General features: G+C 45.0%; 1 protein-coding gene across 1 annotated transcript in view; it reads right to left on the bottom strand.

Moving 5' to 3' along the window:
- The window catches only part of HACD4 (3-hydroxyacyl-CoA dehydratase 4), a 29,640-nt gene extending 16,520 nt beyond the window's left edge, over positions 1–13,120 (bottom strand). Inside the window, exons 1-2 of the mRNA XM_033949725.1 lie at positions 12,974–13,120; positions 3,300–3,409 (exon numbers count right to left, since the gene is read on the bottom strand). Of these exons, the coding sequence (XP_033805616.1) occupies positions 3,300–3,399 (100 nt within the window). The 5' untranslated portion in view covers positions 3,400–3,409; positions 12,974–13,120. The remainder of the gene's footprint in view (positions 1–3,299; positions 3,410–12,973) is intronic.
- Positions 13,121–13,434: the final 314 nt, after the last annotated feature.

Genomic DNA, 13,434 nt, shown 5'->3' with positions numbered 1-13,434 from the left:
CGTGTCAGCTTTGGCTCGACCGCTGACATCACTTCCTGGTCATGTTAAGTGTTACCATGGTGACATGACAGGTACAATGTGCCTTCTCCATGGACAAGCAGGATGAATCGGGCACATGTAAATGACATCCGGTGGTGCTTAATGGATGCAGTTCCCATATCTCAAAGAAGCTTTTCAATGGGAGCCCTAAAGTGCATTAAGGGTCACTATGCTGACATGACAGGTAAAGTAGCCTTATTTCTGCATATGTTAGAAAGTAGGAACTATATATTGCAGTTAATGCATAGTACTCACTGCATACTGGTACTTGAGCAGTTTGCATGGCTCAAGAGAATTTAGCGCTTGTATCCATACTATTAATCTCCAGAATCCATTTCAAATGTTCCTGCCTGGCTTTCAAGATCATTCACGGAATCCTGCCTCCTCTTATCCCACTGTCTTTCAACTCCTCCAGTCCCGACTCCTCCAGAACTGCCCAAAGACTTAAACTAGCCTTCCCCTCTCCACGCGGCATCCACTATTCAGGCAAACTGGGAAAATCCCTTCTCATCAAAATCACAGGTCTTTGGAACGACCTCACCACCCCGCTGCGGAACCTGAGCTCCCTTCAGTTATTCCGCAAACAACTGAAAACCTAGCTTTTCAGCTAATTGTAGCTCTATCCTTCCCCCCTTTCTCTCCCCCCTTCTACATATAAGTTCATGTAATCCTTTTTCTTCTTCTCTACCCACTATTTTAAGTTCTTGTAAACCGTGTCGAGCTCCATTCTCATGGAGATGATGCGGTATATAAACTTAAGGTTTAGATTAGATTAGATTAATGAGGTCACAGTGGAGAACATGTTAAGTTTGCCCCTAACAGGCAATACACAGTCTTTGCACTTATTGCATGTTGGGGATTTTTGCTGTTAAAGTAAATGGAAAAACTTACCTACTGCAGTAAAAGGGTCTCTTCTTTAGTTACATTTGTGGCTCTCTCATCATTCCAGGGGAATTACAGGAGAAACAGAGGAATGGTGAAGTCTCATTTTAGCAGTAGGTAGCATAAACTATTCTTGGGTAGTAGGTTTCTAAAAATTGTTTTCTTTAAAAAAAAGTTGGATGCTCTCCATACTGCTCATAAGCAACTCATGCCATACAGCATTAGCAGTTCTTAAAGTAATTGTTTTTAGGGACTTTATGTATTTTATGGGAATTCATTTTGGGCGTTCTCTTACATCAGTGTTTAGAGATGAATATTTCCTCAAAAGGTTAAAATAAGAAAAATGGGAAGAAAATTTTGTTAACACTGATTGGCTGGATTATCCCCATATTTCCTATTTGATTTGCACATCCAGGGAGGGGGGTATTATATTTTGTTGTATTAATTGAACAAATGAAAGAGTTTGTGTTCTTGATTTAGGGTGGGGGGGATATGTTTTGTAGTATTTCTTTGATCGATTGTAAGTGCGGTCTTGAAGTCAGTTCTATGTATAATTTAATGCACTGTTTTCGTATGGAAAATTAATAAAGATTTTTTTAAAAAATCAAACTTAAAATAAGGAAAAATGGGAAGAAATAGAAACACTTAGAAATAAATACAATTGCTTGGAAAGCAATGCAAGAAGATGGCGTGCCAAGGGTGGGGCAGTGGGAGCAGTTCACTTGGGTGCATCCCACAGTACACCCGTTTAAGCTGCATAATTTAGATTAATCAAAGGGCCCCTAAATATATTAACATAAGAATTGCCGCTGCTGGGTCAGACCAGTGGTCCATCGCGCCCAGCAGTCCGCTCACGCGGCGGCTCCCAGGTCAAAGACCTATGCCCTAACCGAGACCAGCCCTACTTGCATTCGTTCTGGTTCAGAAGAACTTGTCCAACCTTATCTTGAATCCTTGGAGGGTGTTTTCCCCTATAACAGCCTCCGGAAGAGCGTTCCAGTTCTCTACCACTCTCTGGGTGAAGAAGAACTTCCTTACGTTTGTATGGAATTTATTCCCTTTTAACTTCAGAGAGTGCCCTTTCGTTCGCATACTAACAAACCAAGGGCCAAATTCTATATATGGTGCCAAATAGAAATGGGGTCCTGAAAAAAAAAAAAAATGTGCACTTAGCAATTCCATAAACTCTCTCTGAAGTTGGGCATGGTTTATAGAATTGCACATAGCACACAACCATGCAAATAGCATTTAGGCACAGTCATTTATGCCAATGAAAACCAGGCCTAAGTGTCGGCGCCTACATTGTGCACAGATTGGGCATATTTTATAACATAAGAACATAAGCATTGCCATGCTGAGACAGGCAGAAGCTCCATCAAGCCCTGTATCCTATTTCCAACAGTAGCTAACCCAGGTCCCAAGTGCTAGATCCCAAGTAGTAAAACAGATTCTATGCAGCTTATCCTAGGAATAAGCGGTGGAGTTCCCCAACTCATCTTAATAATGGCCTATGGACTTCTCTGTTAGGAAATTATCCAAATTTTTTAAAACCCCGCTAAGCTAACAGATTCCACCACATTCTCTGGCAACAAATTCCACCGTTTAATTACACGTTGTGTGAAGAAATATTTTCTCTGGTTTGTTTTAAATCTACAATTTAGTAGCTCCATCACATGTCCCCTAGACCTAGTATTTATGGAAAGTGATTCACATCTACCCTTTCCACTACCTTTTCCACTCCACTCATCATTTTATAAATATCACCCCTGAGCCATCTCTTCTCCAAGCAGAAGAGCCCTAGCCACATTAACTTTTCCTCATAGGGAAGTCGTCCCTAGGGGGTGGGAAACGATGGTCGCAATCCAGTTGGGTTTTCAGGATTTCCCCAATGAATATGCAATGGAGGCAGTGCATGCAAATAGATCTCATGCATATTCATTGGGGAAATCCTGAAGACCCGACTAGAGGACCAAGGTTGTCCACCCCTGCTAGAATTTGTGTGCACCACTTTATTAAACACACTTAAAATTGTGCATGCAAATTCTGAGTGCCAATAATTGCTCATTAATTGGCAATTATCGGTGCTGATTGGTTTGTTAAACAATTAAGTTCTGTGTGGAAATTGGCAACGTGCACCGATTTGTATGCGCCTCTTTGGATGCCATAAATAGAATTTGGGAGCAAATGTATGATGAGTGCAAAGTCTTAGTCTGTAGTACTGCAGTAAAAAAAGAAAATGGCCCTTTTGGTTGTCATCTACTTTCATGTGTTATATTTATAGCTTTGAGTTAGTATGCAGGGATAATCTGCATAAATGCATTACTTCTGACTCGATCAGATCTTCCAATCTCTAAGAACTGAGCTATGTACAATGTTACCTTTTCCAAATGAGAAGAACCGTGCAGTCATATTCGTAAATATCCAAGAATGTCCACAGAACTGGATCAGATGATAGATGAAGAGATACGAGTTCTTCATTTTATGCCTCCTATGACAGAAAAAAAAATGCTTAAGACACTTTAAAAAAAGCCATTAGAGATTTTAATTTTCCTGATATTATATTTTTAAAAGTTTGGGAAAACAAACAATATCTTAAAATAAATTACAGCTGCTGAAAAAATAGGCAGGAAACTGAAGCAAGAGGTCAGGCAGGGCCATCTAGCTTAAAGAAAATTGCAGTACCATCTACCTATACTAGTTTTGGGACCCCTTATACAAATCCATAGTAGGTGAGTACTGGCATGAAAGGGGCCCTAATGGGAATATTCGAGGGCAACGTTTGTTTACTTTTCCAACTATTAAGCCCTGTCGATACAAGAGATTTTTTGATAAATTGCTGTTTTCAGGCAGGTAAAATGGATCAATGGCTAAGAACCATTATTTCTCAAGCTCATTCATATATGTCCTTCAGGAAATTACTAAAAACTGATCTATTTGAAAAATTTGTAAATTGATGTCCCAGATTATTTACTGGTAAATCATATATTGATCTCACAGCTAGTACAGTTCTGCTGATTTTTATTGTATTATAGCATACTAGTATTTTAGCCCGTTACATTAACGGGTGCTAAAATATATGTCTGTCTGTCTTTCTTTCTGTGTCTCTCTCCCTGGCCCCTTTGTCTGTCTGTCTTTCTGTGTCTCTCTCTGCCCCTGTGCCTTTCTTCTTTTCTTTCTGTCTCCCTTCCTCTCGCTGTCTGGCTTTCTTTCTATCTGTCTCTCTCCCCCCCACTTCCATCCCCCTCCATGTCCCTGTGCAGCAGCATTCCCTCCCCCTCCACTACTTCCCTGTACAGCAACATTTAGATCCCCCTATTCCCTGTGCAGCAGCAGCAGCATTCCCTCCCACCTCTTCCCTGTGTAGCAGCAACGTTTCCCTTACCCTCCCCTTTCCCTTCCCTCGGTCTTGCCTGCTCCCTTAGTCCCTTGCCGCCCCCACCCTTCCCTTCCCACGGTCCGACAAACCTGCCAATTCCAGCAGCGTGTGCAGCACTCTACACACGCTGCTTCGGGGCCTTTTACTGCCCTGATTTACTCTGGCACGTTCCTGATGACATCATCAGAGATGTGGCAGAGCAAATCAGGGCAGTAAAAGGCCCTGAAGCAGCGTGTGTAGAGTGCTGCACACGCTGCTGGAATAAGCTGGTTTGGAGTTGGGACCGCAGCATCCATTTGCAGCTGGAGTGTTTTGGGCTTCCCTTCCCGCCCCACGAGGTGTCGCCGCAGCTCCTCTCGATCCTGCCAGTGTTGGAAGCCTTCTCCGACACTGGTGCGGCTGGTGAGAGGAGCCGACACGGAGAACAGGGAGTCCAGCGCTGGTGTCCAGTCCTGCCGGCGAGTGGTAGGTGCTGGGAGGTAAGGCTGGGTACTCACGCATGCGCACTCCTGCGGCCACAGACCTATGGCTCATGGAAGCACGCAGATAGGAGTGCGCATGCGCGAGGTAGGCTTTTATTATATAGGTTTGTATTTTATTCTCCTATTTACCTAATGAATAATTTTAGTTCAACTTTTTAGAATATCATATACTGATCTTATAGTTTGTACTTTTTGACCGAATTTTATTGTATTCTAGCATATTGTATTTTATTCATCTATTCACTTATTGTATAATTGTAGTTCAACTTTTTAGAATATTGTATTTTATTCATTGACTGTACATTTTTAGTATTGTATGTGAACCACCTAGAACTATGTAGTAGGGCGGTATATAAAAATAAAATTATTATTATTATTATAAGCAATCCATCTAGAACTCAGCCAGGGAAATCTTTTATATACTAGGGTGCAAATATGAGGTGTTTGTAAATATTGGATATTTCTAATACGACATACAGTATTCATGTGTTCTAGTGTGTACCAGAGGGCCTGATTCTCAAAACAAAATCTGCCTTTAATGTGCTTGCTAAATAGGTTCCAGCTGATTTAGCGAGCACATATTTTAGTGGTGGATTATCAAAACAGCTTACCAAGATCTTTTGTGAGCTTTCTAGTAGTCTCCGACAATGCTATGCAAATGGGCTCTTCAATATTTAAGTGAGCACTCTGGTGGATTCTTAAAAATTGTTGCGCAATTCTCCATGAGCTGCGTTGGCTTATGGCGACAAAAATCAGCGACTGGTCCGGGGGTGCCGGTACAGTGCTAGCACTGTGAAAAACACATTTCTGGCATGTGTTTTGAAATGCAATTAAAATTTATTTAATTTTTTTTTTTAAATCCCAAATTGAAATTCGGTAGGAGAGATGCCCCCTCTCTCCTGCCACATCGGCAACTAACACCCCCCCCCCCCCACGAGCACCTCTTCAGCAGCGGGAGAGATGCCCAATCTCTCCCGCCCGACCAACACAACCCCCAACAGTGGGAGAGAAATGGTAGAGTAGGGGATGGTTCGTAGGGTTCTGTTGGCAGGAGGGAATAAGCATTCCTCTTGCCAATTTTCTCTAACTGGGGGGATGGCATGGCAGGAGGGAGTGCATCACATGGTGCACCGGGGAGGGTAAGGCCCGTCATTTTCAACAGGCGGGCCTCAGAGCTGGAGGACTGTGTTTTCCTCCAGCTCCCAATGTCTACAAAAGGTATGGAGGGGGTTTGGGAGGGGGAATTCCCAGTGCCATGTTCGTCAGGGACGGTAATCATCGGCAGTGGGGGATTTTTTTTTCTTTAATGTGACTGATATTTTGTGTGTGTAACACACGCAACATACCTGTACCATTGAAAAAACAAAAACAGGCAGCCCTGTTGTTTTTTTCCGATTCCTAAAACCTTTGTGTTTTGTTTTGTTTTGCATAGCCAAGCGATGTTAGTGCATCAATCGCTTGGCTACTTTGCATGGGGTTTTAGCTAATTTGCATGGCCTGATCGGCATTTAGATTGCAGAGGGGGGGGGGGGGGGGGGCTGACTCATGAATAATGTCAGGAAGTACTTTCTCATGGAGAGGGTGGTAGATGCCTGGAACTCCCTTCCCTGGGAGGTGATGGGCATGAAAACAGTGATAGAATTCAAAAATTCATAGTATAAACACAAAGGACTCCTGTATGGAAGGCACAGAACCAAACAAATTTAGTGGCGATTAGATGGCAACTCCAGTGCCAGGCAGACTTCTGTGATCTGTGCCCTGATCGTGGATGGACAGACAGGCAAGGGCTATGTAGACTTCTACAGTCTGTGCCCCGATTGTGGCTGAAGAGATTTGGATGAGCTGGAGTGAGGCTTCGATGGCAGCTTCAGTAGTTGGAGGGCAAGGCATAAGAACAGCCCTACTGTGTCAGACCAATGGCCAATCTAGCTCAGTAGCCTGTCCCCACAGTGGCCAATCCAGGTCACCAGCACCCAGCAAAAACCCAAAGAGTAGCAACATTCCACGCTACCGATCCAGGGCAATGAGTGGCTTCCCCCAAGTCTGTTTCAACAACAGACCATGGAGCTCCCGGGATGAAGTAGAGAGAGGGATAAGAGAGGAGAGATAGGTAATGGGGAGAGATGGGAATGGGCGGAGACTAAAGACTGGGGATTATGGGGAAGCAGGAGGAAATGGGTAGTGCTCAGGCATGCCCGGTGGGGCCCCAGGCACTGCACGTGCTCAGAGAGAGAAAAAAAAATAAAATAAATCTCTGAGCTATTGGAGAGCTTATCCACAAATGGGAGCTGATGGGACATCACCCATATGTGACTGACTTATCCTGCTTGTCCTAGGAGAACTGAGGAGCCACATAATGAATACAAATACATTTGTAGGTCAGCAAAAGGAGTTTGAGTCTTAGAGCCACACATAACATACATACAGAGCACTGTGTACCTGAGGTCTGCGAGGCTTCTAGATTTGATTCCTGCAGTGAATCTGTAATAATCTCCAGCAAGGCTGTTGACTTGAAAAGGTGACGTACAGTCGGGTCCTCCCCTTGGTCAAGGGCCACCACCGCTTCTTGACTAACAGCCCTTGCCTGAAAACCCAAATCTCCAAATTGCAAAGACTTGCTCTGGGACAGTAAAGGCATGGACTCCGACACCCCCCCCCCCCCTATCTCCCAAATCCTTCGCTGACTTATATAGTCTGTGCGAGAAAATGACACAGGGACAAATTTTTCCTTGTCCCCACAGGAGCTCAATTTCCACGTCCTGTTCCCATGAGTTTTGTCCCTGTCCCATTCCTGTAAGCTCTGCCTTAACCGTACAAGCCTTGGACACTTATGATTTTAAAGTGTTTGAAGCTTGTGAAGATGAGGACGGAGCTTGCAGGAATGGGGCAGGGACAGGAAAAGAACTCTCCGGGAAGAGAATGGGGAAGAATTTGTCCCCGTGTCATTCTCTAGTCTGTGCCCTGAAAATGGCAAGGACAAATCAAGTATAACTATGTAGCATTGCATTATACCTTATGTTATGAGTTTGTCTTGTTGGGCAGACTGGATGGACTATACAGGACTTTATCTGCCATCATCTACTATGTTTCTATATTTGTGGTGATACATTCCTGTTTTGTTTATTGAAAGTGGGGGAGGGGGACCCAATAATACAGCCACCTCCTCCTCTGTGACTGACACATTCAAAGCCTCAGACTCGTAGTTAATTTTAAAACTCAACACCTCTTCAATTTCCCCCATTTATTTATTGGATTTAATTAACTGCCTTTATAAAGAGATTCACCCAAGGCAGTGTACAGATTAGAACACCATGATACTTTATGTGTCTAAGTCCTTTGAAAATGAGCCCATCTAGAACTGGTCACTGCTAGCTTATTTTCTGATGATATAATGTTGATGTTCAGTGGTGTAGTCACAGGAGGGACTGGGCCCCAGTGGCGTACTAAGGGGGGGGGGGTGCGGTCCGCCCCGGGTGCGAGCCCTGAGGGGGTGCTCCGGCGTCCATTCACCCCCCCCCCCCGACGTCTGGTTCTTCCCCTCTGGCTCCCTGCACCATTTAGAGTAGAAGCAGCCTGCAGCAAGATCGCGATGTCAGCGATCTTGCGCTGCTTTGTGCTGTCCTCCGTGGTCCCGCCCCCTCCACCAACGTCAGAGGAGGGGGGGCGGGTCCGCGGCGGAGGACAGCACAAGCAGCTCAAGATTGCTGACATCGCGATCTTGCTGCAGGCTGCTTCTACTCTAAATGGTGCGGGGAGGCCAGAGGGGAAGAACCGGACGTCTGGATGGGGGGTGGGAGGGGGGGCGAGCAGTCCTTCGGGGTGGGGCGGGCAGGCAGGCCTTCAGGGGGAGAAGCAGGCCTTAAAGGGGGGGGGGACAAGCCTTCATGGGGGAGACAGGCTTTCGGGGGGGGATAGGCAGGCAGGCCTTCAAGGGGGGGGACAGGCAGGCAGGCCTTCAAGGGGGGGACAGGGGGTGGGACAGGCCTTCAAGGGGGGGACAGGCCTTCAAGGGGGTGCAGGCCTTCAAGGGGGGGGACAAGCCTTCAGGGGGAGATGCAGGCCTTAAAGGGGGGGGACATGCCTTCATGGGGGGAGACAGGCTTTCTGGGGGGGACAGGCAGGCAGGCCTTCAAGGAGGGGACAGGCAGGCAGGCCTTTAAGGGGGGGGACATGCCTACAAGGGGGTGGGACAGGCCTTCAAGGGGGTGCAAGCCTTCAAGGGGGGTGCAAGCCTTCAAGGGGGGGGGACAGGCCTTTGGGGGGGACCCTGGTGTAGAAGTACACAGAGGGAAGGGGGTGTTCAAAGAGACGTGCATATGCCAGACTTTGGGGGGGGGAAGAAATAATGAGTCTGAAAATAGAGAAGAGGGAGAGAGATGATGGACCATGGGATTTAGGGAGGGAAGGAACAGAAAGGGAGAGAAATTGGACACAAGGGATGTTTTGGAGGAGGGATAGAGATACTGGATAGGAGGGTAATTGGGAAAAGAAAGGGAGAGATGGTGGGCCCTGGGGTGGTGGGGAAGGAGGGAGAGATGCCGGATGAAATGGTAGTTAAGAAAAGGTGGATCTGTGGAGGGAGATGAAAAAAGGAAAGATACCAGACTTCCTGGGGAGGGAAGGGAAATGGAAAGGGAGGACAGAGATGGCAGATAGATGGTTAGCATGAAGAAAGAAGGAGACCCTGGCAAGCAAGTTATCAGAAGACAACCAGAGCCTGGGACCAACAAGATTTGAAAAATAACCAGACAACAAAAGGTAGAAAAATTAATTTTATTTTCTGTTTTGTGATTACAATATGACAGATTTGAAATGTGTATCCTGCCAGAGCTGGTGTTAGACCGCAAACGTGAGCTAGGATTTAACAGAGAGAGGAAAAGTCCTTTTTGTTTCTTTATTTTATTTACACCATAGCGCCAGTGTGGTTAGGAGAAGCCAAAGGGGGTGAAAAAGCTATAAAACCCACCAGAATTTTTGAAAAAAATCACCCAACTGGGCAGGAAAATCGAATCGAAAAACCAATTAAATAGGCTGAATCGAAATTTTTCTTCTTGAATCGGGCAGTTTACGCTACTATCTCAGACTTTAGGACCTGGGATTGGGGAGAGATGGCATTGTCAGTACTTTATAATGCAAGTGAAACGAGGATTTGGTCAGACTTTTGAAGGGTCTGCAGAAGAAAAATATTGTATAGGCCGGGGACATGAGACAGCGGGAAATGGGAACTTTTCTTCCTTCTATTTTTGTGAATGGAAAGGCTGAGGATGTCAGAGAGTTCAGTTAAAATATGTGCTTTATAAAAAAATATAATAATGTGTTTTATAAAGTTTATAAGCATTGCTGGCCTACCCGGTGAGGTGTTCCTAGTGGTGGTGGTGGTGGTGGTGGCAGTGTGTCAATGTGTTGAGAGGAAGAGATGGTCTGGGAAATTCTCCTGAGCAAACTCCGGGCCCATTTCCACCCCCCAGTTAGTCCACTCCACTCAACTGGTTCACACACTGAGTGGGTCTTTGGGTATTGTGCCTAGGTAGTTGTTTTGGGATCTCTTCCAGTGGTTTGTCAGTATCTCCTTGTGTCCAAGGAAGGAAACTTTGTTAACCTTAGCATTGACCTTTTGTAACAATGCTACTTGTGTGGCATTAGGCTATGTAGTGATCGAAAGAAAAAAACAGACCTATGCACATTTTTGCACTATAGGTGGGTGTATGAGGAGATTCACATTTCCTGCACAGCTAAGTCCGTGTGAAGTTCCCTTGTACTGTATTTGACATCTAGCAAGGTCTCTGTTTGGAAGGAAAGATCTAAGCATAAAAATGAAGTGGCCAGAAGTTATGGTAAAAGCAGATAGCTTAGCTGGTTTTAAGAAAGATTTGGACAAATTCCTGGAGGAAAAGTCCATAGTCTGTTATTAAGACATGGGGAAGTGTCTGCTTGCCCTGGATCGGTAGCATGGAATGTTGCTACTCTTTGGGTTTTGACCAGGTACTAGTGACCTGGATTGGCTACCATGAGAATGGGCTACTGGGCATGATGGTCCATGGGTCTGACCCAGTTAGGCTATTCTTATGTTATGCTCTCATCTGTAGGGGCCTTTGGTTTCACTTCTTATTTTAATGTATTTTTTTTCTGGGAACTTATCAGTGTTTTTTATAATGGGAACAAAAATGGAAGAGAATTAATGTGTGTGGAATGGGGGGGGGTGTAACTAATTTCTTCAGCTAAATAATTAAATCCACCTCAACCAGACATAGGAGAACTCGCACACCATTCACACACCCTCCAACCAAAAACGTCAAAAGAAAAAAACTGTTCGACAACCTCCTAGCCATTCGAGCTGCAACACTCGACCCCCAACTCTACAACCTATTGACCTCGACCACACAGACTACAAAACCTTCAAAAAAGAAATAAAAACCCTTCTATTCAAAAAACACATAAAACCGAACTAACACAATCAGAACTGTCCCAAGCATCACCTGCAACTACTCCATACGTACTTCTGATGTCATGACAATTCAGACATAATTTATGTTATGTTATGTTATGTTTGGAATAATGGTTACATATATGAGGTTCAATAAAAGAATATTTTCACTCCCTGTTTCTATTCTGACCATTTATACCGTTTCATGGTTATTACAAAAAATATTTTTACATGGGGGGGGTGTCAAAAAATGATGGGCCCCGGGTGCCACATACCCTAGGTACGCCACTGCTGGGCCCCATCCACTTTGGCCAACCCAGTAGCAGCACATCTACGATATAGCTGGTAGGGATCCCCAAGTCCCACCAACTAAAAACTCCCGAACTCTCTCCTGCTGCGTACCTTTAAAGAACTGATCTTTTCCAGCAGCGAGCAGCACGAGGAATACATGCTGCTCACACTGGCTCCATAGCCTTGCTTAAGACTTACTCTGTTTGTGCAGAAACAGGAAGTTGCATCAGAAGGAAGGCTGGGTGGCTGGCCCGCGTAGCATGTATCAGTCACTCTGCTCATTGCCAGCGAATATTGGCTCTTTAAAAGGTAGGCGGCAGCCTTGAGACATGGAGTGCTGGAGATCATCCAGGATGGCAGAGGTACGGCTTGAGTCACCGGGGCTGGATTGACTGGGTGGGAAAGGGAGAGACCTGCCCACCCAAATTGGGTGTCTGGCTACACCCATGCCACCAATCCATTCCCAATAGTTTATATTTCATCATTGAGACTGAAAATTAGTAAGAGTATATTTTCTTTCTGGGCTTCCTAAACCATATCCAGAATCTTGCGTTTATTATCTGTTTTAGAAATGGATGTGGGGGGATAGAAGCCACTTATGAGATTTCTTACAGATTGTATTTTACCCCTGCCTTTAGCCAGCAGTTTTCTCTCTTTCCACCACTGGTTCCTGACTGTTCTTCTTTCCCATATCCTGAAGGCAAGAGCATTCCTGTCCATTTCAAATCCACCACCTTTGAGAACAGAAATGTAACTATAAAACACCCAGCAACCTTTCCTGCCCTTAACATTTTTACATCCCCAGAAGTGTGAGAGATTGTGTGAGCAGCCAGTACTGAAGGGGTTTTCAAAACTGACTTCAATCCCCATCTCTCTGAGTGCTAACCCTGGGTTCAACATCTTGCACTTATTTTTAGGACATTATAGCAGTAAAAAGAGTAGAAACCCAAATGTATACTGCAGGTTACTGAAAAGCAGTTCTAATTCATCTGCCATAGCCTTTTTAAAGCAGAGGGCTCCTGCATTCCTTAGAGTTCTGGGGGACTATTTATTTGAGCTGGTAGCAAACGCCTACAGCAGAAAACGTCACATTAAGTTTTTACATCAGTCTCACTGCACGTTTCACTTTAAGACCCAAGACAACAACTCTGACAAGGCGGGAACTATAGCTGAGATAGTGCCTACAGTCTGGCAAAAAGTTAAATTCCTTCCTTCTGAGCTCTCAATCCCTTACCCCCGAAGATGGAAAGAGCTCAGAGTAAGAAATGCTTCCCTTCCTGTCATCCAGCTGCAAGTGTAGGCATTAGCACTGCAGCCAAAGAGAAGTAGTCTTATGTAACGGTACATTGCAACACCATGACTGCAAAACTGTCGGGGAGGACGGGATATAAAACCAAATACTGTAAATCGTAGAAAAGAAGCCTTCATCTCCAGCACCATCTAACTTCCCCATAAACAAATAAAGCACTTTTCGTTTACCTTCTCGCCTGGGGTGATCGCGATCGAGGGGCAGAGCTGAATGAAGTGGGTGTGTACTTTTGGACAAGCTGTCCTGGTGTGTAGGAGCTGCTCCCCTGTGGCTGGAGTGGAGAGGAGGGAACGGCGGGAATCCAGACCGCGGCAGAAGCTGTTCGCACTGTAAACAGGAGGAGGGCAAAAGCATGCCCCGCCCCTCTAGTGGGAGGAGAAAGGGGCGGAGATAACAGCAGCCAGAGGAGTAACTTCCGAAAAGCAATGAATGGAGAAAGTGGTGCAAGAGGATTGCTCTTCAATAATTTGACAGGACCCCCCTTCCATTGCCATCTGGCTTACTGAAATTTAAGAAGGTTTTGAAGGCAACTTTATTTGCAGAGGCTTTTTGTTAATATTTGATTTGATTTCTTATATACCGCTATACCGTGAGGTTCAAAGCGGTTTACAATGAAAATAGATTAAAGATA

Source organism: Geotrypetes seraphini, chromosome 1, assembly GCF_902459505.1.
Source record: "Geotrypetes seraphini chromosome 1, aGeoSer1.1, whole genome shotgun sequence".
Taxonomy (NCBI): Eukaryota; Metazoa; Chordata; class Amphibia; order Gymnophiona; family Dermophiidae; genus Geotrypetes; species Geotrypetes seraphini.
This window is presented reverse-complemented; position numbering and strand designations above follow the sequence as displayed.